At 34.5% G+C, this 21,009-nt stretch overlaps 1 protein-coding gene and 1 pseudogene across 6 annotated transcripts in view; both read left to right on the top strand.

Moving 5' to 3' along the window:
• The window catches only part of UBE2E3 (ubiquitin conjugating enzyme E2 E3), a 75,855-nt gene that overhangs the window by 53,277 nt on the left and 1,569 nt on the right, over positions 1–21,009 (top strand). For all 6 annotated transcript variants that reach the window (XM_036236019.1, XM_016164616.2, XM_016164612.2 and 3 more), the window contains exons 4-5: positions 16,387–16,519; positions 20,208–20,355. In XM_036236019.1, the coding sequence (XP_036091912.1) occupies positions 16,387–16,519; positions 20,208–20,355 (281 nt within the window). The remainder of the gene's footprint in view (positions 1–16,386; positions 16,520–20,207; positions 20,356–21,009) is intronic.
• Positions 772–890, top strand: LOC118614735 (annotated as a pseudogene).

Raw genomic sequence — 21,009 nt, 5'->3', positions numbered from 1 at the left:
CTTCATTATTTATGTTAAAGATGTATATTTCTTCTGTAGTCATGATTTTTGTCTTAATGTTAGATGCGGTCCTGCTTTGACTTTCTTTCACTTTCATCAGAAATCACAGCTACTTTCTGTCAGTAAGGTGGTGCCATCTGCTTATAAGTTACTGATATTTCTTGCACAGCAGTTTTCACTCCTTCTCTGAATCCATCCTAGTATTTTTGTAGATGGTCTGCATTCAGATTAAACAAAAAGAGATTAAATACACCCTTGTCTGATGCCTTGGCCTATAAGAAGACATTCTGTCTCTCCATATTCTGTCTTGATAGTGGCTTCCTGTCCACAATACAGGTTGCTCATCAAGACAATTAAGTGCTGAGGCACACCCATTTCTTTCAGAGCAACCCAAAGCTCTTCATGATCCATACATAGGCTTCAGTGTAGTCATGAAACATAGACTAATCTCCTGTTTCCTTGACATACCTAAAATTGATATACTTAAATAGGCTTAGGGGAAACTTTTTTTCTTATTACTGGGAAAGTAGAGGATTGCCTTTTTTTCAGGCATGCTTAGAGCTTTTTGTTATACTCAGTTTTAAGCAGAGTGGATACTATCTCCTTCATTCTTCCATTAGACATCGAACTATCTCTAGTTTTGCACATGTGGCACTGTGTTGCGTTTAACCATTTTCATATCTGTAAATTCAGTTTTCCTTACCATAGTTATAATGCCTGGCTTCTGATGATGTACATAAAGTCGATAGATAGATCAAAAAATTTTTTATAGTCTACAACCATGCCTCCCTGAACAAGCCCGATCCTGTCTGATCTTGGAAGCTAAGCGGGGTTGAGCTTGGTTAGTACTTGGATGGGAGACCACCTAAGAAGACCAGGTGCTGTAGGTATAAAAATAAGAAATAAAAAATAATAAGAAATTGTAAGCTGACAAGGTCCTTGCAATCTGTGAGGTCAACAAAGGGTTGCCTCACCCCAAAATAAATAAATAAATACAATTAAAATAAAAAAAAATTTATAGAGACTCCATCTTGTGCCATGATGCTTGTTGTCATGTTTAACATTTATTTAGCAAGCATTTATTGAGTATACGTTCTGTAGAAAGCATTGTACTAGCTGGTTTGGGACATATATAAAAATGCTGTAACACCTAAACTTTTAAGGTTAGAATAAAATAGAATCTCTATGTAGTGTAAGGTGTAATATAAAGGAAGAGGGTGGATAATCACTAGAGCTTTCAGTTGGATCATAGGTTAAAAATATTGGAAAAACTGTTTAGTCTGATGACAAAGGAAATCACTTCACCAGCTATAATATTCAGAGTAATCAGTTTAAATGTCTTTTAACAAAACAGTTTATGGGATTTTTATGAAGTTATCTCCTTACTGTCATATATGTTGGGTTGATTAAAAGAGTTAGACTGTGCAGTAAATGAAATACTCTATCTTAAAAGAGTAGAAGACTTGAATTTTTATAAGTAGTCTCTTAGAGGTTCCTTCTGATGGTTCAGCACATTTCTTTTCTCAAAGAAGTACAAACATTATACTTTAGAGTTTCACTGGCATTTTTTTCCCTTAAAGAAGATTTTAGTCCGCATGTAGAGTATCAAATAGCACTTGAGATATAGTTCTTTACCTCTTCTTATTAGGGTCATTGAACAGAAAATTGAGGTTTAGTATGAAATATCTTTTATATAGATGATCAGTATGGCTCAATACTAATTGTTAAAAATGGATGTCAGGGTTTTCTGTGAGTGCTGTGTAAAAGGATTCTTAATACTGCCAGTTTTGATAAGATTTTGTGAAATAGAATTGTATTCATGGCTGTTGCTTTCTTTCGCTTGGTGACTTGAATGATAACCAAGCTTTCCTTGCATATGAGGTAGTGTGATCTAGAAGAGCATTGGAGTGTGAGGCATATGACCCTATCACAAAGTGGAGGGTCATCTTTGTTCCTACAATTGACTTAGTACTATAGTGATGCCTGTGCCTTAGGCAAGAGAAAGCAATCATAAGTGAGAGAATATTTGTGAAGCCTTCTGCTACATTTGTCCAAAGTAAGAAATCAGTATTGGTAAATTACGATGAACTAAGCTCTAAGCTTTATTCAGATTTATCTGTTTTTTCACTAGCATCCCCCTTTTTTTTTTTTTTTTTTGGTTTAGAGGCCATTCCAGGATACCACATAGCATCTAGGTGTCAGATCTCTTTGGTCTAATACATCAATTTTCAAGCATATTTTAAGTTTTCCAGATGTTTGAAAAAATAATGTTTGTTCTTTCTTTAGAAACAAAGTATGCACTGAACTTTACTCAGTCTTTTCTTGTTAACTCTAGGCTGTTATTGTGAAAGATGTTACTATACTATTCTGTGCCTTCAGAAGTTTACATATTTCATGTTTTCTGTCTTGACCTCAAGCTGTTGCGTTCTGCTTCTAGTTGGCCGTCCATCAGGGTGATCTAACCAGAAAGCCAAACACCAGAGTGTACTAGAATACGTTCAGAAAATTCAGAAAGAGGAAGTTACTTTTCGCTTTAGGGAGGACCTTCTATTTATTAATGAATTCAGATAAGAATATTGAAAGAGGCAGGAGTGATCAGGGAAGTAGGAGAAATGGTATGAGTAAAAACCTGAGGAATTTTCCAAGAATTCCAGAGGATTTCCGTGGCTTTCCAATGCTTCCGTTCTTGTGTTATAAGAAAGATTGTTTTAAAAGCTTGCTGAATGATTGGATATGGGGCCCTATGAAGATGAGGCTTAAATCTTAAGTTTTATGCCTGCACCACTGGTGATAAATAAAAGTGCTATTTTTAAAAATAACATCTATTTTCTGATTATGAAAGTATAATTGTAGAATATTTAGTAAGACAGAAGCAAAAAGTAAATAATAAAAATCAACCATTTCTTTGTAGACGTAACCATTTTATCTCTAAAATATGATACATATACATATTTTTGACACATCATGATTATTACTGTATACAGTTTTGTTACCCTTTCTCCCCCTTTACTCTATCATAAGCATTTTCCCATGTCAGTCTTCAAAATCTTGATTTTTAGTGGCTATATCATAGTTCATAGTACCATTTTGTTGGACTTTTTAAGTTAGAGTCTCATTATTGTTATTTGCTTTCAGCTTCCTTGTACAAATTCTTTATCCACATCTCTATGTATATTCTCTTAAAAATGGCTTTTGACACATGCAATTATGGAAACTTTAAAAAACTTGTACTCTTCTCCTCCCACTAGTAGTGAGTATAACTGTTCCTCTTAATATTTTGGCAGTCAAGTGCAACAGTTTTGGTCTTTAGAAGGACCAGGTTTTATTTTGAAGATTATTTTGACTTTGTTGAGTTTGAGGTAAACAATTGGACAAATATAATGTTCAGTAACTAGCGCTTGATGAAGCAGAGATAAATGCAAAATACATAATGCTGCAAATAAAGGATTAGAAACTGTCTATATGTAGTTTATATGAAACAGGATATCTCTGAGAGAGAGTGTGTGTGTATGTCTGTGGGTGTGTATAGTATGTGTAATGACATCTGTGACATTATGCATAGGAAAAGGTAGAGTGCTGAAGACTGAACTTAAGACCAAACTGAGATAATAAGGGATGGAAGTGAAAAAAAGAATCTTTCGAGGTGAAAGAATGCTGGAGGTGATAGAGGAATATGTGTTTACATTAACAGGATATTGTGTTTTCTGTAAGGTCTTATCCTGAGTAGTATGCAGTTTTTGCTCATTGTGTAGCAACTGCTTTTATAATTCGAAGTTTCTGATCTAATTATAGTTTTCAAATAATGCCAGTAGAACTGTTTCATGTCATATAGTGAACCTTTTGCTGTTTTATATTCTTTCAGATGGTAAGATATTCATTACTAAAGTCCCTGAATGATAGTTACAGGTCTCAAACTGTTAAGTTCTTTTTAAAAAGTATTTTATAGCAAAATGGTCATATAATATCCCCTGATGTTATTGTTAGTGATCTAGGCTTAATAATTAGGTATTATATTTAATAATATATTTTTCCATTATGTAGAATTTTCTAAATGTTAGTATGTAAAGTGAGAGAACTTACTAAATGTTAAACTAGGACTTTAAAATAAGATTTTACCTGTCTCTAATAGCTCTACCTGTGTTTATGCTTTTAAGTCTTGACTGCACATTGTATCACCTGATGAATTTTTAAGCTCTCTAAGCTCAGACCACACCCCACACTGATTAAATCAGAATCATTTGTTAGGGGATAGGATGGCTAGGATCTACGAATCAGTAATTTTTAAAGCTCCACAGGTGAATCCACTTGGCGGCCAAGGTCATGGTGATCCATTGTTTCAGATGTAGTAATGCCACCAGTGAACTACTATAATAAGTCCTCACTTAACGTTGGTTAGTTCTGCAACTTTAAGTGAAATGAAGTACATTGGCTCCTGAACAACACAGATTTGAACTGTATGGGTCCATTTACACCCATTTTTTTTAAAAAAAATAAGATAGTACTATTAATGTATTTTGTCTTCCTTAATGATTTTCTTAACAGTTTCTTTCCTCTAGCTTACTTTATTGTAAGAATACAGTATGTAATACATATACAAAATATGTGTTAAGTAACTATTAGTTATTAGGAAGGCTTCCAGTCAACAATAAGGTATTAGTAGTTAAGTTTTGAGGGAGTCAAAAGTTATTTGTGGACTTTTGACTTTGCAAAGAGATTGGCATCCCCTAACCCTAGCATTCAAGGGTCAAGTGAATAACAAAACTGATTTTATCATATCCTAATGGATGCAACCAAGATTTAAGTTCCTGTGGCACCTTATCAACTTAAAATAAAACAGCATATTCAAGGACCTGCTGTAGTTCCTAACAGGATTGCTTATTAAAATCACCTGGGAGATTTTATCCATACTGTTCTTCTCTCTTTCTCCCCTTATTACTTGAGTGAACTAATGTTAACTGATGAGAATGTAGCCATGCTTTAGATGTGTTAGGACAAAAAAACCATAGGATTAATTTGTTAGTTACTATTTTTCCTGTACTCTTTTTGGGAAGATACTCTGCTTATGTTAAGCGACTTCAGATTTATCTAGTATTATTTCATGTTATAATTTTGTGTTGTTTGTTCAGTATTTGTATAATCTCAATGAGGGTAGGGTTGGTGTCTGTTCTGTTTATCACACTTCTTTCAGTACCTGATAGTGCTCAGTACATAGTAGATACTCAATAAATGTTACAAGAATGAATCATTAACACTGAGTTTTGGGAGTACCTCACTGTTTTATATCTATATGTATACATATATGTTGAAGCTTTATAATTATATTATCCACTGAGGAAAATGATCTTTCATAAAGCAGGATAAAGGTTTATTGAATTTTAAAAGTCTTTTACAGGTCAGAGATTCTATGTGGGCATTATTAAGTTTTGAACAAAGATGCAGCCCACAACACACAATTCATAGGAGATCCTACATTTCTATACTTGGTCCTTGTATCAAACTTCAAAACAAAATGTGTAGAAATACTAAAGGCCAAATGGGTGCTTTTGGAGTCTATCCTTAGTTTAAGCTTTATGATAAACTAGACTAGAGCTTGGCACATTTGCCAGCTTGTGTATTTTACACAGTCATACTCTGTCTTAAAGTAGAAGGTGGAAAATAAAAATAAGACAGATGATCCTGTCAAATATGTTTGACTTTTGATACAGCTTTACAGCATATTGACAGAATAGCTAAAGTTTCGAAGGAGCCCTTAACTTTACAGTGTGCAATGGGAGGAAGGAAGTTACCTAAGAAAGGATAAGTAGTTCTAGCTAAGATCTCTAAAAGCTCTTATTAAATCTGTATTATTTCAGAGTTTGGGAATCTCTATTGCCAGAGTTCTCCAGTTTTAGGATTGAGGATAATAAAGCATATCATACAAATTTACTCTGCCTATTTGAAATCTTTTATAGTTTAGATTTACTCCTGTGGTCTTAGTGCTTCAGGCATATAAAACTTAACGTGTGTGTGTGTGTGTGTGTGTAATTCAGAATAGAGTATACAATGAAAGTAGTTTTCTTTCTACTCCAGATTACTAAATCCTTCTTAGAGAACACCATTATTAGTATTTTCTTATGTATCTTTCCAGGAGCATCAGTTCATATTACCAGTACACACATCCAGCATGCAGATAGTTTATCCCTATAGTAGAAACCGTTCATATCCACTGCTCTCTACCTTCCTTTTTCCCCTCATTTAACATATTTCTTGGAGATCTTTCCAAGTTATTTTTATTTTTCTCACCGTGAGCTTGTACGATCTTCATATCCTTAGCAGATGAAGTCTTCCTTATTTTCTGATATCCTTTTCAAACCCAGTTTCTTCCCATAATCTCTCCTCTGCTTTGCTCCCATTTACTTTTTTTTGTCCCTCTATTATACACCTGTCACAGGTCTGCTACATATTATCGTGACTTAGATGTCGTTCTCTCATCCCAGATGTTATCTCCTTGTCTCACTCTTCATAATCAGGCCCATTCTACCTAAAAGGTCATTAATTACCACCTGTGTACCAAGTTCTCAGCCCAGGGCCCAACTCTTGAGTTGTAAAGATACATACATATATATCTTGGAGGGGGGGTGGAACACACACACACACACATACATATATATGTATTTTATATATACATGTATATATACACATATATATCTTTGAAAATGCATCTTTAACATGTCTATTTCTAGTTTATTTCAAATATATCTTAATCCTAGTATTTCTAAAACCAGCTTCTTTCTCATTGTTCTTGCCTTAGTTAATGGCATCTATAGTCATCTCAGTCCAGAAAACTACAAGTTTTGATATCGCCATCTCCTTCACCTCTCGTATTTCAAAAACATGAGTTTGATTGGTTTTTACTGAAGTACCTCTCAAATCCATCAGCTTCTCCTAATATCACTTTAGTCCAGCCTGCTGTCATCTTCACCTGGATTACTCTACAGTAGTTCCCCTACAGCCCCTCTGGTCCTTTGCCAGACCATTCTCTCTACACTGAGGAAGCTTTTCAAAATGTAAATATTAGTATGCCCTCCTCCCTTGCTTAACATGTTTTGATGACTTCCTATTACATTTAGAATAAAGACATACCTTTAATATAGTCTGATAAGGTTCTGCATGGCCATTTGTTACTACTTTCCTCTTTAGTTCATTTCTTCTTTCACTCCCTTCTCTTTGCCTCTATCACTGTGACCTTATTTATAGGCCTTGCCACTCCCCTTGCTTCTTACTGCCTCAGGGCATTTACGTATGCTGTTCAGCCTTTTCCAGTTCTCCCTTCTACTTGTAGTAAACTCCCACTGGGTTTTTAAAATATCATCTCAAGCATTGCTTCCTCTGTGAATCTTTTCTGATCTTCTTAACTAGGTCACATCCCCTTAGCACTCAGCAAGGTATACCTCTCCTTTGTACCACATCTTCTGTTTCACATTTTTTTGTACTTTTGATTAATATCAATACCCCCAGCTAGGTGGTAATTTCCCTGAAGTCAGTGGCTATTTCATCTTTAGTTTCCAGCACAGGTACCCAGCACAAAAAGTAGACACTTAAATCTTTAATGAATGAATATATTTCTACTTTCTCCATTGACTCTACTGTGGAAAATATGCAAAATACTGTACTTTGCATATTGTAAAAGCTCAAATCAAAGTGAATTTATATGCTCAAAAAGGCACAGTATGGATTAATAAGCAATATCATTCTTCACTAGACTTCACAAGGTCTTATATTTACCAGAGAAAAGTCATTCTGGGGGAAGGTAATTGTGAATTGCTAGCAGATAACAAGGTCCATTATTTTAGTTAGTAGAATTATTTCCCTGTGTTGTTTCTGGTTTTTTCCCTTCTTCCATTGTCTTATATCTCTCCCTAATAAATTGTAAACTCCTAATTACTTTCAACTTGGCACTCAGGAACACCACTTTTTCACTTACAAAACAATTGTTTGACGTTTGGAAAGAAATAGAGATGATTAAGATTGTATGCTGTCTAGATACTGTTTGCCTGTGTGCTAGCCGCAAGACTTAAGGGGAAACTACTTAACTGCTGTGAGCCTTGATTTTCTCATTTTCAGTATCTATCTCAGTAAGATAGTATTACTGTGAGGGTTAAATGAGATACATACCATTTAACCTAGTGCCTCGTGGCAACACACAGCTCTTGGTCAATGCAGATGCTTGCTGTTGTTGCTACAGCTGCTATTCTTGTTGGGATACAGTTTCTCAATACAGAGGTTGCTTAGGTTTCCAGTCTAGTTAACACATGTCCTTTTAGCTTTTGATGTACTTAATTAAATTTATTCTATATACCAGAAATATGTCAAAGCTCTGACCACTATGGATTACTTTGTTCAAGTGAACAGCTCATTGATAACTAAGATTACCTTTCCCTGTTTCCTGTGTTTCTGAAAAGGTAGAACTCACTAGGCTTTATAGGAGAGTGTAGTGGACTAGGAGGAGAAGGGGTGATGAGTGTTTGAATTAGCATTTTGGAGTGGAAGATAGGCATTCTTGATGTCTCCATTAGTAAGAGAAAAACCAGGGATCTGCAGATAAACAGTACCTTATTTAAAGTCATGGGGAAATGACTCGTGAGCCAGCTTTGAAACCACCATTTATGTAACTGTGATTAAAAAGTGTTCCAAGTTTCAGAGTACCTGATATTAAAACAAGTTGGAAACTGTTTTTATAAACCAACACTTAAACATTTTCTACTTCTCGCTTTAATATAGAAACATTTCATTGTTCTATACTTTATTTGTATTTTTTTCCTCATTGATTCACTTTACTTTTTTAAGAGCAGTTTTAGGTACGCAGCAAAACTGAACAAAAGGTGTAAAGAGCTCCCATATACCTGCTGTCTTCACATGCACAACCTCCTCACTACTAACATCCCTCATCACACTGGTAGGTTTGTTACCATTGATGAACCTATATTTGACACATCGTTATCACTCAAAGACCATAGTTTACATTAGGGTTCATTCTTGATGTTCTACATTCTTTGAGTTTTGACAAATGCATAATGACATGTATTCAGTATTGTAATACCACGCAGAATACTTAGACTGTTCTAAAGATCCTCTGTGCCCTTGCCTGTCCATCTCTCTGCCTAAACCCCTGGTAACCACTTATCTTTTTACTTTCTCCATAGTTTTGCTTTTTCCATCATGTCATATAGTTGGAATTATATAGTATGTAGCCTTTTCAGATTGCCTTCTTCCACTTAGTAATATGCATGTACATTTCCTCCACTTTTATGATTTGATAACTTTTTTTCTTTTTTTCTTTTCTTTTTCTTTTTTAAGTGCTGAATAATGTTTCATCATCTGTATGTACCACAGTTTATCCATTGACTTACTAAAGGATATCTTGGTTGCTTCCAAGTTCTGGCCGTTATGAGTAAAGCTGCTGCAAACTTCTCTGTGTAGATTTTTGTGTGGACATAAGTTTTAAGTTCATTAAATACCAAGGAGCACAATTGCTGGATTGTATGGTAAGAATATGTTTAGTTTTGTAAGCAACTGTTAAACCATATTCCAGAGTGGCCATACCATTTTGCATTCCCACCACCATCAATGAATGAGAGTTACTGTTGCTTCACATTCTTGTCAGCATTTATTGTTGTCAGTGTTTTGAATTTTGGCCATTCTAATAGGTATGGAGTAGTATCTTGTTTTAATTTGCAGTTCCTTAATGACGTGTCTTAGTCCCTTTGGGCTGTTCTAACAGAGCACTGTAAATTGAGTGGCTTATAAACAACAGAAAGTTATTTCTTATGATTCTGGAGGCCAAGAAGGTAAAAATTTGGTGTCTGCTGAGGGCTTGCTTGCTTTCTGGTTCATAGACGGCTACCTTCTTGTGTCCTTCCATAGCAGAAAAGGTCAAAGAGCTCTGGGGTCTCTTTTATAAGAATATTCGTTCATTCATGACAGCTATATCCTCATGACTTAACCACCTTCCAAAGGTCCCCCTCCTAATAATAACCATCATATTAGGGGTTATTTAGAGCACACAAAACATAACAGTATATGATGTCAAATATCTTTTCATATGTTTGTCATTGTATATCTTCTTTGGTGAGGCATCTTTTCAGGTATTCTGCCCATTTTTAAATTGAATTGTTCATTATCTTGCTGAGTTTTAAGAGTTCTTTTTAAATCTTGGATAATAGTTCTTTATCAGATGGGTCTTTTACAGTTATTTTCTCCTAGTCTATAAATTATCTTATTCTCTGACATTGTCTTTTGCAGAGCAGATTTTAACTTTAATGATGTTTAGCTTATCAATTAATTATTTCTTTCATGGATCATGCCTCTGGTGTTATATCTAAAATGTTAATGCCATACCCAAGGTCATCTAGGTTTTCTCCTATGTTATCTTGTAAGAGTTTTATAGTTTTGCATTTTATTTTAGGTCTGTGATCCATTTTGAGTTAATGTTTATAAAGAATATTAAGGCTTTGTAAATTTCATGTTTTTATATGTGGATGTCCTGGTTCAGAACTATTTTTTGAAAAGACTATCTTTGCTCCATTGTAGCCTTTGCTCCTTTGTCAAAGGTAACTTTTGACTTTATTTCTGTGGGTCTATTTCTGGATCTTCTGTTTCATTGATCTATATATTCTTTTGTCTTGGTTATTTTTGCTTTATAGTAAATCTTGATATTGAGTAGTGTCAGTCCTCTGATTTTGTTCCCCTTCAGTGATGAATTGGCTATTCTGAGTCTTCTGCCTCTTTTCCCCTTCCATATAAACTTTAGAATCAGTTGTTGTTATACACAAAATAACTTGCTGGGATTTTGATTGGAGTGGCATTGAATCTATAGATCAAGTTTGGAAGAACTGACGTCTTGACAACATTGAATCTTCTTACCCATGGACAAAGACTATTTCTTCATTTATTTTGTTCTTTATATTTTTATTAGATTTTGCTATGTAGTACTTTAGAATTTAGTCAAGGTGCATAAGGCCTATAGAAGTTATGGCATCTTAGTTCAAGCTCTTTCATTTTTGTAGCCATAAAATTAAACCCATGCTTAAGAACTTAGTAAGATTTTTTTTTTTTTCATTTCAAAACAGACTACACACATAGGAATATTTATGTTAACAATTTAACGATTTAAAATGGGACTCTCACCATACACTGCAGTTTTCATAGTTATATAAAGTCAGAATTAAGTCATTGTTATGTTCTTCTCTACTTAAATTTAGTTAAGCTCATTTTAAGATAAGACTTTTTGCCAGAAGGATAAAAAAACTTTTAGAATGTAGTATAAATCTTTGCATTTGGCTTAGTATGGGATTAAATTGTATGTGTTAAAACCATTATATTAAAAAAGTATATTTGTAAATTGAATCCGTTATTAAATTAAGCATTTGAAAGTTCTTATAGAGAATCATTCCAGTGCTGGAAAGGTATCGTGTTTATGACCCTTGCAATAACAGTAATCACTGAAAAAAAAAAAAAATCAAGCAATGAGAAATGGATTTTGCTAAAATATCAGTTGCTGCTAATGTCTGAAATAGTGCCACTTGTTAGCAGTAAGAGCAGCTAGCAACAGAAAATTCCCAGGTGTGCAAGATATAATAGCTTATGGGAAACATGGTATTTAAAAGGAAGAAATGAGTGTTTTCAGGGGAAAACAATAGAATAAAGGTGCTTCTCATTTTCTTGATGCTATTTAAACAAAGAATTAAGTCCTCAGTTGTGGAATTTAACTATTGATCTTTCTTTTTGGTATTAGTGCATGTTGAGGTTTCAGTAAGCAAAGCCCCCGTCAATTTCGTCTCTGCATTTTTTTTTTCTTCATTATTTGACTCAGAACTGGAATGAATTTTACTTTTGCTCTGTCAGTAAATTATGAAGTAAATGAACCCTTCCTTATGAAGATAATACAAGAAAAAGTTCCCTTTTCGCTTCCCTCTTTCCCCTTTTTTTTCTTTCTTTTTTTCTTCCCTTTCCCCTTTCTATTCCTCCTGCCATTAAATTTACTCTGTAAGATTTTCTTTTCTTCTCCCATTGGGCATATCCCACAACTCTTCAATCACTTTGAGTTATTAAAATACATCAAACTTTTAGGGCATAAGAAACCCCATCCACTGTAAATGTGAGAGCCCACATCTTGTAACCTGATGGAGCTTATATTTTAGTAGAAGACAGTAAGTCTGATAAATAGATAAAGTATATATTGTGTTAGAGAGTAATAGATGCTATGGAGAAAAAATAGAAAGGAGGATATGAAACATGGAGATCATGTGTGACATTTTAGATAAAGTGGCCAGGAAAGGGCTCGCTGAGAAGATGACTTTTGAGTCAAGCCTGCAGAAGGTGATGAAGCAAACCATGTGGATATCTTGAGGAAGAGCATTCATAGAGACACAACTGGTTCGGAGGCCCTGAGGTGGAAGTGTACATTATATGTTGGAGAAACTGGTTGTTCAGCCAGTTGAACAAGGAAGAGAGGAACAGATAAGAAGGATGGTGGTGGTGGTGATGGCAGCGTATTATACAATGCCTCGTAGGGTCATAGACTTTGACTTTAACACAGAATGATAAGAAGGTTAGCCTTTGGATAGTTTTGACCAAAGTTGCATGATCTGATTTACTTTTTACTCTCTGCCTGTTTGTCATATTGAAAAGAGATTACCGTGGTGGGTCTAGGGTCAAAGGGGAAAGCAGGGAGGCTATTGTAGTTAACCAGGCAGAGGATGTTGGTGGTTGAGTTAAGGTGGGGGTGGTAGGAGTGGGGAGTAGTAAAATTTGGGGTATGTTTTGAAGGTAAATGAATAAAATTTGCTCATAAACTGGATGTGGGGTAGAAAGAATGTTGTCAAGGATGAGGTCTAGGTCTAGGCTTTTGCCCCTACGAACTGGAAGAATGGAGTTGCTGTTAACCGAAATAATGAAGACTGTAGGAGGAATTAGAATATCAAGAACTCAATGTGGATGTAACATGTTAAATTTGAGGCATTTTTCAAAATTATTAGACTTTTTAGTGATCATTTAGTATACATAGCTCTGGATTTCAGGATAGAAATCTAGGCTGGAGATAGAGATTTAGGAGTTAAGAGCTCATTGGCTCTGTTGAAAGCTATAGAATTGCATAAAATCATCAAAGAATGGATATAGGTAGAAAATAGAAGGCCCAAGGACTGAGCTCTGGAGGACTGACAATATTTAGATGTTATTAGGGAGGTAAAGAATAGCAATAGTGGTTGAGAAGGAGGGGTCAGGAAAGTTAGGAGGAAAACCAGTAAGTATATTATTCTCGGAAGGAAACAGAGGAAAGTATATCAAGGAGGAGGAAGTGATCAACTGTGTTAAATGTTGCACCAGGCAAAAAAAGATTAGGATTTGATAAATGAACTTTGAGTCTAGCATAGAAAGGTTGGATGAGAGCTGTTTCAGTGGAGTGATAGAGAGTAAGCCTGTTAAGATAACATGAGATAGAGGGGTTAGAGAAATGGGGGCGGGAGGAGGTATTAATAAAGATTGGGGAAACAACATTGTGGTATTGTTGTCGGTGTGATTCACAAGAGAGGGGAAAATAGATGATCTAAGACGGAATGTAGAGTTGCTGGAGTGTTGCCCTTGTGGAACAGAGAATGAAAACTAGTGAAAGGTGTAAATAGCTCCTCTCTTGAGATTTTCAGCATTTATCACTTATTTTCTACTCAGCTCTGAATCCTCAGTGGCAAGTCTGGTGCTAGCCTATAAAATGCTTTGTTTGAATTAGAGTGGAAAGTCAAACCTTGATCCAACACTTTCCTCCCTCCCCTTCCCTACCTGCCCCCAGGTCTTGACTAGCAGATGGCACCTTTGTAAGAAGGAGAAAGGGCTTCTTAATTCAAACAAAGCAGCAAACACAAGGCAGCAAACACAAGTTTAGCCCTCACCCTACGCTAGGTGTTTTTGGAACACAACAGTAAAGGAATCACACTACAATAAACTACAACGCTACTCAGTCTACTGCAAGACAAAGGGAAAGTCACATTTAATATTCTGCTGTAATAAATACATCTTTTGACCTGTAGCAAATAGCATGATAAGGCAGCAAATTTAAGAACCAAGAGTTTGGTGTGGAAATCTCAGCTCTTGCTACCAACTAGCAGAAGAAATTTAAGATGGATTATTTACTTTCTGTGCCTTGGTTTCTTCATATGTAAGGGGAGGAGTTTGGCCTCAACAAGATCCTTTTCAGTCTGAAGTTCTATGATTCATTAAAATATAGTAACCCCCAACTTACCTGCTATCCAACTATCTGAAGCATAACAGTTCTGCTAAGAACCAAAAAATATCATTGAAGAAATTTGGTTTCTGTGGAGAACAGCTCCCCTTGGATTCTTACACAAATGATTACTTGCAAAATTTGACTGGGAATTAAATCAGATATGGAAGCATTGAAATTATAAGAGGAAGTAAAGCAAACCATTGAGGACAATACAGACTAGTTCACAGACTTTGTCTAAATTCTGTGTGACTCATTTTGTAGATGTAGTAAATACAGAAAGTATTTAACTCTCTAAATCTTCGCTAGATTTGTAAGGAGAATTAAATGAGTTTTGTGCTGTGATACTTTGAACAGTGCCTGGCTTATAATAAGGATGAAGTAAACCTTAGCTAACACCACCACCACCACCACCACCACCACCACCACCACCACCACCACCACCACCACTGGTGTGTGACATGTATAGTTTAGGAACATTTTAGTAAAGTAGCTTAATTTAATTTATAATGATTAGTTTGAGCAACTGAGGGGAAAAAAATAACTTAGAAAAAGGAAATGCTATTGAATCAGGTTTAACATATTTTTAAAAACAAAATCGGTACCTGGTTTTATATGTTTTTAGTTACAATGAAAATTCACCTAAGGAATGTACATGATTCTCAAGTGATAACAGAACAGTGAGCCATTACTGCAATTATTTCTGATTGCTGTGTATATACTTAAAACTTATAAAATAAGATTTTGTCATATGTATCTGCCTTAAAGATAGATTATTAAAGCATCCTATAAACTTTTTTGATTATACTGTCAAGTTTTCTATGGCCTTTCTGTATGAACTGTTTTTCAGAGCACTTATTCGGTTATCGATAGCATTTACCTGTTTATAGGTCACAGTTTATGTTTTAGAATTAATAAACTATAATAGTTAAAGCATTTAAACTATTGTGTCATATTGCAATTAATATGGTTGATTTATCAGTGCTGGCTTGTACTTATTTTAAATCAAACATACACAGATCATTTCTAAACTGATGGTCACCTTAAAAGAAGAAAAGCTTTATATAGTACATTAGTTCAGAAAGTTAAGATTAGTCCAGTGGAGATAATACTGGAGTTGGAAAATCATGATTTAATCAACGCCATCATAGCCCAGTTCAGCCAAGAATCACAGATGGGTGTTAAATCTAGGGAAGGAATGTTGATGAAGAGCAGAATAGTTGTATGGTCTTAAAGTCTCTGTCCACAAGTTGCCTGTTGGTTGCAGGGAAAAGATACTAAGCAGTAGGAAAATTGGACAGCTTTTGATCTGGGTAATAAAAATTAACATCACCAATGAGGGACAGGTGAATACTATGTGCCTCCCTATGTAATACCCTGAGAACACATCACTTAATGTGCTTTTCTGGCCAGGAATGCACCACCTGCATCTAATCATGAGGAAACATTAGACAAGTTCAAGATGATGAGCATTCTATTAAAAAACCATTCCTCAAAAATGTTAATGTTATAAAGTCAAAGGCTGAAAGTCTCCATATTAAAGAAGACTGAAGACTTAGGACATGGATTATCCCAAGACTGGATCCTGAATCTGGAGAAAAATTTAATGTTTTTGTTTGTTTGTTTGTGTTTGTTTGTTTAAGGCATTACTGGGTCAGTTGACAACATAATTTTGCAAATTGTAGGTAGAAGTATTGATAGTCTGCTTAGAGTTGTATCTATATTGTGGTCGTATTAGAGGTTATTTTAGGAAATGCACACTGAAGTATTTATGAAGAAAGGCTACGCTGTATTTAACTTACTCTCAAATGGCTCAAAAAAGCACTTTTGGTGTGTATACATATGTACATGTACATACACATAGAGAAAGAAAAGGGGAGGGGTAGTCAAGCAAAGTCGGCAAAATGCTGACAGAAGGAGATTCTGGGTGAAGTTATATATGTGTTCTTAGTTCTTGCAGTTTTCCTGTAAGTTTGAAATATTTCCAAATACGTTTATACACACATGCATGCACTCATTGGGGCTTGTTGCTGTAGGTCGCTAATTTACCTTTAATACTAAATTTGTTTAAGATGTTAACATTCATTGTTTACAGATATATACATTGATTTTTAATTTCTTTTTAATAGTGCTGGGCCTAAAGGAGATAACATTTATGAATGGAGATCGACTATACTTGGTCCACCAGGTTCTGTGTATGAAGGTGGTGTGTTTTTTCTGGATATCACATTTTCATCTGATTATCCATTTAAGCCACCAAAGGTAAGAACCTAGAAGTGTGTTCTTTAACATTTATCCCTCTCCAAAATCAGTTTGTCCTAGAGGTTACATGTGTATTGATGTAATCATTTTAATTTCATTGTTTTTCTTGGATTGATATGGAAACTCATGTAACCAAGAATTTTGAAACTGTTAAAGTAATTGGTTTCTGCCTTTTATAAATAACTTTGTAATCAGCAGAAAGGGTGTTCGTTAATTGTAAATAAAAACATGCCACTTTGCACATCAATAAAGCAGATAAATTTTAGGTTTTTAATATGAGCAGGAAGTGTCCTGCAAACCTTCCTTGAGAAACATTGGGATAAGAAATAAACCTGTTTGACACCTTTCAGAAATAAGGGTTAAATAAGTTGAATTTTGTGTTAAATACCTGTCTTTATAGATGAGCAAAAAATAGAAAGCCATGGCAAAGAAGAGGGGGACACTAATACTATTTAGTAAATTTATTTTGTGCCCTCCGTAGGTATTATGTAATAGAGAATGAGGGTGGCTGGGTGACATGTCACAGAATATGAATAAATGGATAACAGAGAGAAGGGATGAGTTGTGCTTTATAGTGACCGGCAGTTATTTTTCAAGTCTTAAACATGACAGTTACTTAAATAGCTTTCTCCTCTGCCTTCTCATTATAAAATGGTCAAGCCATCAGACAAAAACCACCAATATTAAGCCTGCACACTATTATGCTTTAGTCACAGAGACTTTCACCATATGTGTTGTCAAGCCCTTAACTATGGTGAAATGTTTTTCTTTTCAACCTTGTTCCTTCTCTTCCCAATTCTCTTTAAAATGCATGTATTGGTATAATGCCTGCAGTCATATACATGTGCATGCATGTGTTGGTGTGTGTAAAAATAAAGGATTTGTTTTGTTTTGTTTTTAAAAAATCATTTTTCCATTATCTAGTAACAGACAGTTCCACCTAGTGGTATTTACCTCAAATTGCAGATGCCAAACACTTTCAGAGAGATGTTGGTGTCCCCACTCATTTTGTGCCCCTCGGGTGATCAAGGCTGCTGGAGCTGTGGTCGGCGTGAGGTCCGGGAGCCCTGGCCCAGACAGCCACAGCCGAGCTGACCTCTTGGCTCCTGGGACTTAAGATTCAGTGGCTACATTATATCACATCTGCAGTCTCCATGATGAAGCCACCAGCACCTTTTCTGATGCAGCTCGATTCCATGTGAGATTAGAACTGTATTTCATGGTCAGCATAAAACCTCTGACGTTCTCTTTGCCAGTCCGACCCCATAATGAAAACATCTAATAAGAAAAAATTTTTTTTTTTTTTTTGTCAATTATAGGTGTCAGTTTTTTGAGTTCTTTACTATGTGTTCCCATCAAAATTTAAGATTTTTAAATGATTGTCTTATTTAATGTTCCCAGGTATGTTGTAGTGTATGTTTTACTAGATTAATCAAATAAAGGGACCAAACCCTCATGCTAATAATACCACAAATAGTATTCATAAGAAGGAGACAATGAGGTAAGTGTGTATATCTTCTCTCATGTTCTCCTTCTAGGAAACCTAAATAATTGAGGAAGGTAAAAATAGAAGATAGCCCATGTCCTTTTTTTTTTGCAGCTATTTCTCTCAACTGTGTACAGATGAAAGAAATGAAATTGCAAAATACAACAAGTAAGCTATTATATAAACAGAAAAAGAAAACAAATGACGTGTTAAATGGCAGTACATCACTAACTGCTCAACTTGAATTCAGCAGCTTTCTGTATTATAGGAAACAAAACTTTAGCAAAATTGCTCATGACTATATTTGTAAATAGTGATACTTATTTCTACATGCCTTGTTTTTCATACTGGAAAGTAGTTTTAACCTGGTAGCAAAAGCAGCAAAAAAGTTTCACAAGATTTATTTTTTACAAAATTATCTTCACATGTGAGGAAAATCTATTAGACTTCTTTCTTAGCATCTTTTAAAGGAAAAATAGAAATCGATGCAGCAGTTCCAAACTGTCGTTCTATATACAATTGATCATAATCACTTTGATTAATGTAATGGTTATTTAGCATGTTAATTTTTTCAGTGGTCTCAATTTTGAATTTTTTAATGCTTTAATGTTGATTAGTTCCTCTTGCCTAAGATACCTTATATAGTATTATGAAGCAATATTCAGATCTGTAGTTGGACAAGTAAAAAAGAAATAAGACTTCTCCTTTTATGTTAGTGTTAGGTACAATTATTTCTTTACAGTACTGCCTATTTTTGAAGTTCAGATAAGGTGTTGAACTTCATGAAATATAATAATAAAATTCAGTTTTCTTCTATTCACTCATGAATAGCTGAAAGAATTCAAAATATATTGTTTGTAAACCATGCATACAGTCAGTTGTGAATGATCTGAACATATATTATTCCTACATTCTAGAGCAGACCTGTCTAATAAAATATAATGCAAGCTACACATGTAATTTTAAATTTCCTAGTAGCTACATTAAAGAATAGAAACAATAAATTACATTTATTTTTATTTAACCTAATATATTTATTTAACCTAATATATCTAAAATGTTTTTATTTAACCTAATATATCTAAAATGTTTTTATTTCAGCATATAACCAATTATTATTAATGCGATATTTAACATTCTCTTTTTGGTACTTAGTCTTGGAAATCTGATATGTATTTTACCCTTGTAGCCTATTTCAGTTCAACTAATCACATTTTAAGAGCTCTGTGTAACTAGTATGTATTGTATTAGAACAGTTGTAGAGGTGCATAGTTTTGCATCTCCTCACTCTTGCAAGAACAGTGGTTTCTTTCTTCTTTTTAATTTTACATCCTTATCAGAAAAACACTTTTGAGGGCTTTTAATATTTTCTTTCCAGACTCTACTTGGAAGATCATGGTACACTGCTAGTTCCAAGAGATCAGAAACTTTTTTTCTCTGCAACTCCAAATTAAGAATTAACCACCCAGTTAGTTTTTGTGATTGTTTTGAAACTTGATAGCATTTGTTCTTATGGTTTATCCTCTCTTTTTTACACATCTCAGGGATATATTAGCTTCCTTTATTTAGTAGCTTAAGATCTTGTGTGTTGTATTTTACTGTCTGAGTCTAACAAGACAGTGAGCCAATCGTGGAAATGAAAGGTTTAGAAATAGGCTCGTAATTTAACCAATCTCCTTCCAAATCCTTCTCCAGTATTTTCTGACATGTGGCAAGAAATAGCTGAATTGATACTGATATTTTCTACTTATAAACTAATGTAACTTTTGTTTTATGTTTTTTAAAAAATTCTTTACCAGTCCTACTTACCTTTCATTTTTGTTGTCCCACACTGTGTCTTTAAACAGGGGTATGTGTATACACAGGCACACACTTGTGTATGTGCATGCACACATACACACATACATGTATAGAATTATTGTATCATTAGTTTTGGTTAAGCTAATCCAATCAACTACTCACTTTGGTTTAAAAATTAATGTATTTCCTGCTATCCTTGGTAAAAACAATTTCTTTCAACCAAATTAAATAAAACCATTTAATTTTGTTATCACGTAAGCCTGGTATTTGATTTGCTCTTCCGTTAAATTATTTGTTACTTAGTATGATTTGTAATGTGTTACCCTTCATTTTTGCTGGTGAGAGTTATAGTTGGTAAGAAAGATTTCATTTTCTTTCTGTTTTTAATGTGACTGCCCATAGGTTACTTTCCGCACCAGAATCTATCACTGCAACATCAACAGTCAGGGAGTCATCTGTCTGGACATCCTTAAAGACAATTGGAGTCCTGCTTTGACTATTTCAAAGGTTTTGCTGTCGATTTGTTCTCTTTTGACAGACTGCAACCCTGGTAAGCAAATACTTATTAACATATACAATGAGGCTACAGAGACCAGTGAATTTTCTTGGTTGACTTAAATGTGGGTTTGAGAAGTAAATGCTTTCGGTAGAAAGATCAGCATAAAACATTTTGCCAGGAAATTATCAGTGCTTTTTCAGTTTAGAATAGACCAGAAGTTTCACGATAACTTTCATTAGATAGTGGAATACTATCCTATAATTGTTTTCTATCATCGATGGACTGTTTTCTGAATTATATAGCTGTGCAAACCACTTTTGACAGTAATAAAGTTTTCTGACACTAATGCTTCCTTTTCTTTTATGCTGCCATGTGCTTTAAAACAACCGTTAGTAATGAAGGGCTTCTTGTTCTCTCTTCCTTTGTGAATTATAGTTAGTTGTATTACATGTAATAATAGTGGATATTAAGAAATTATAGCTGATGAGAGAGTTGGACTAGATTATGATTATATAAACTCAGATAAAGTCATTACTCCATAATTCATAACACTTTAATGCATAATTTCCTCACATGATCTTTAACATGGGTAGCTGACTTGAAAAAGTGATGTTTAAGCCAGGGATTTTGCATCTTATCTTACTGAGAAGTCTTTTTTCAAAAAGAAGTTGACTTTTGATTGATCACTAAGGCTATTACTATTAT

This window comes from Rousettus aegyptiacus, unplaced genomic scaffold (assembly GCF_014176215.1).
Source record: "Rousettus aegyptiacus isolate mRouAeg1 unplaced genomic scaffold, mRouAeg1.p scaffold_m13_p_2, whole genome shotgun sequence".
NCBI classification, from domain to species: Eukaryota; Metazoa; Chordata; class Mammalia; order Chiroptera; family Pteropodidae; genus Rousettus; species Rousettus aegyptiacus.
This window is presented reverse-complemented; position numbering and strand designations above follow the sequence as displayed.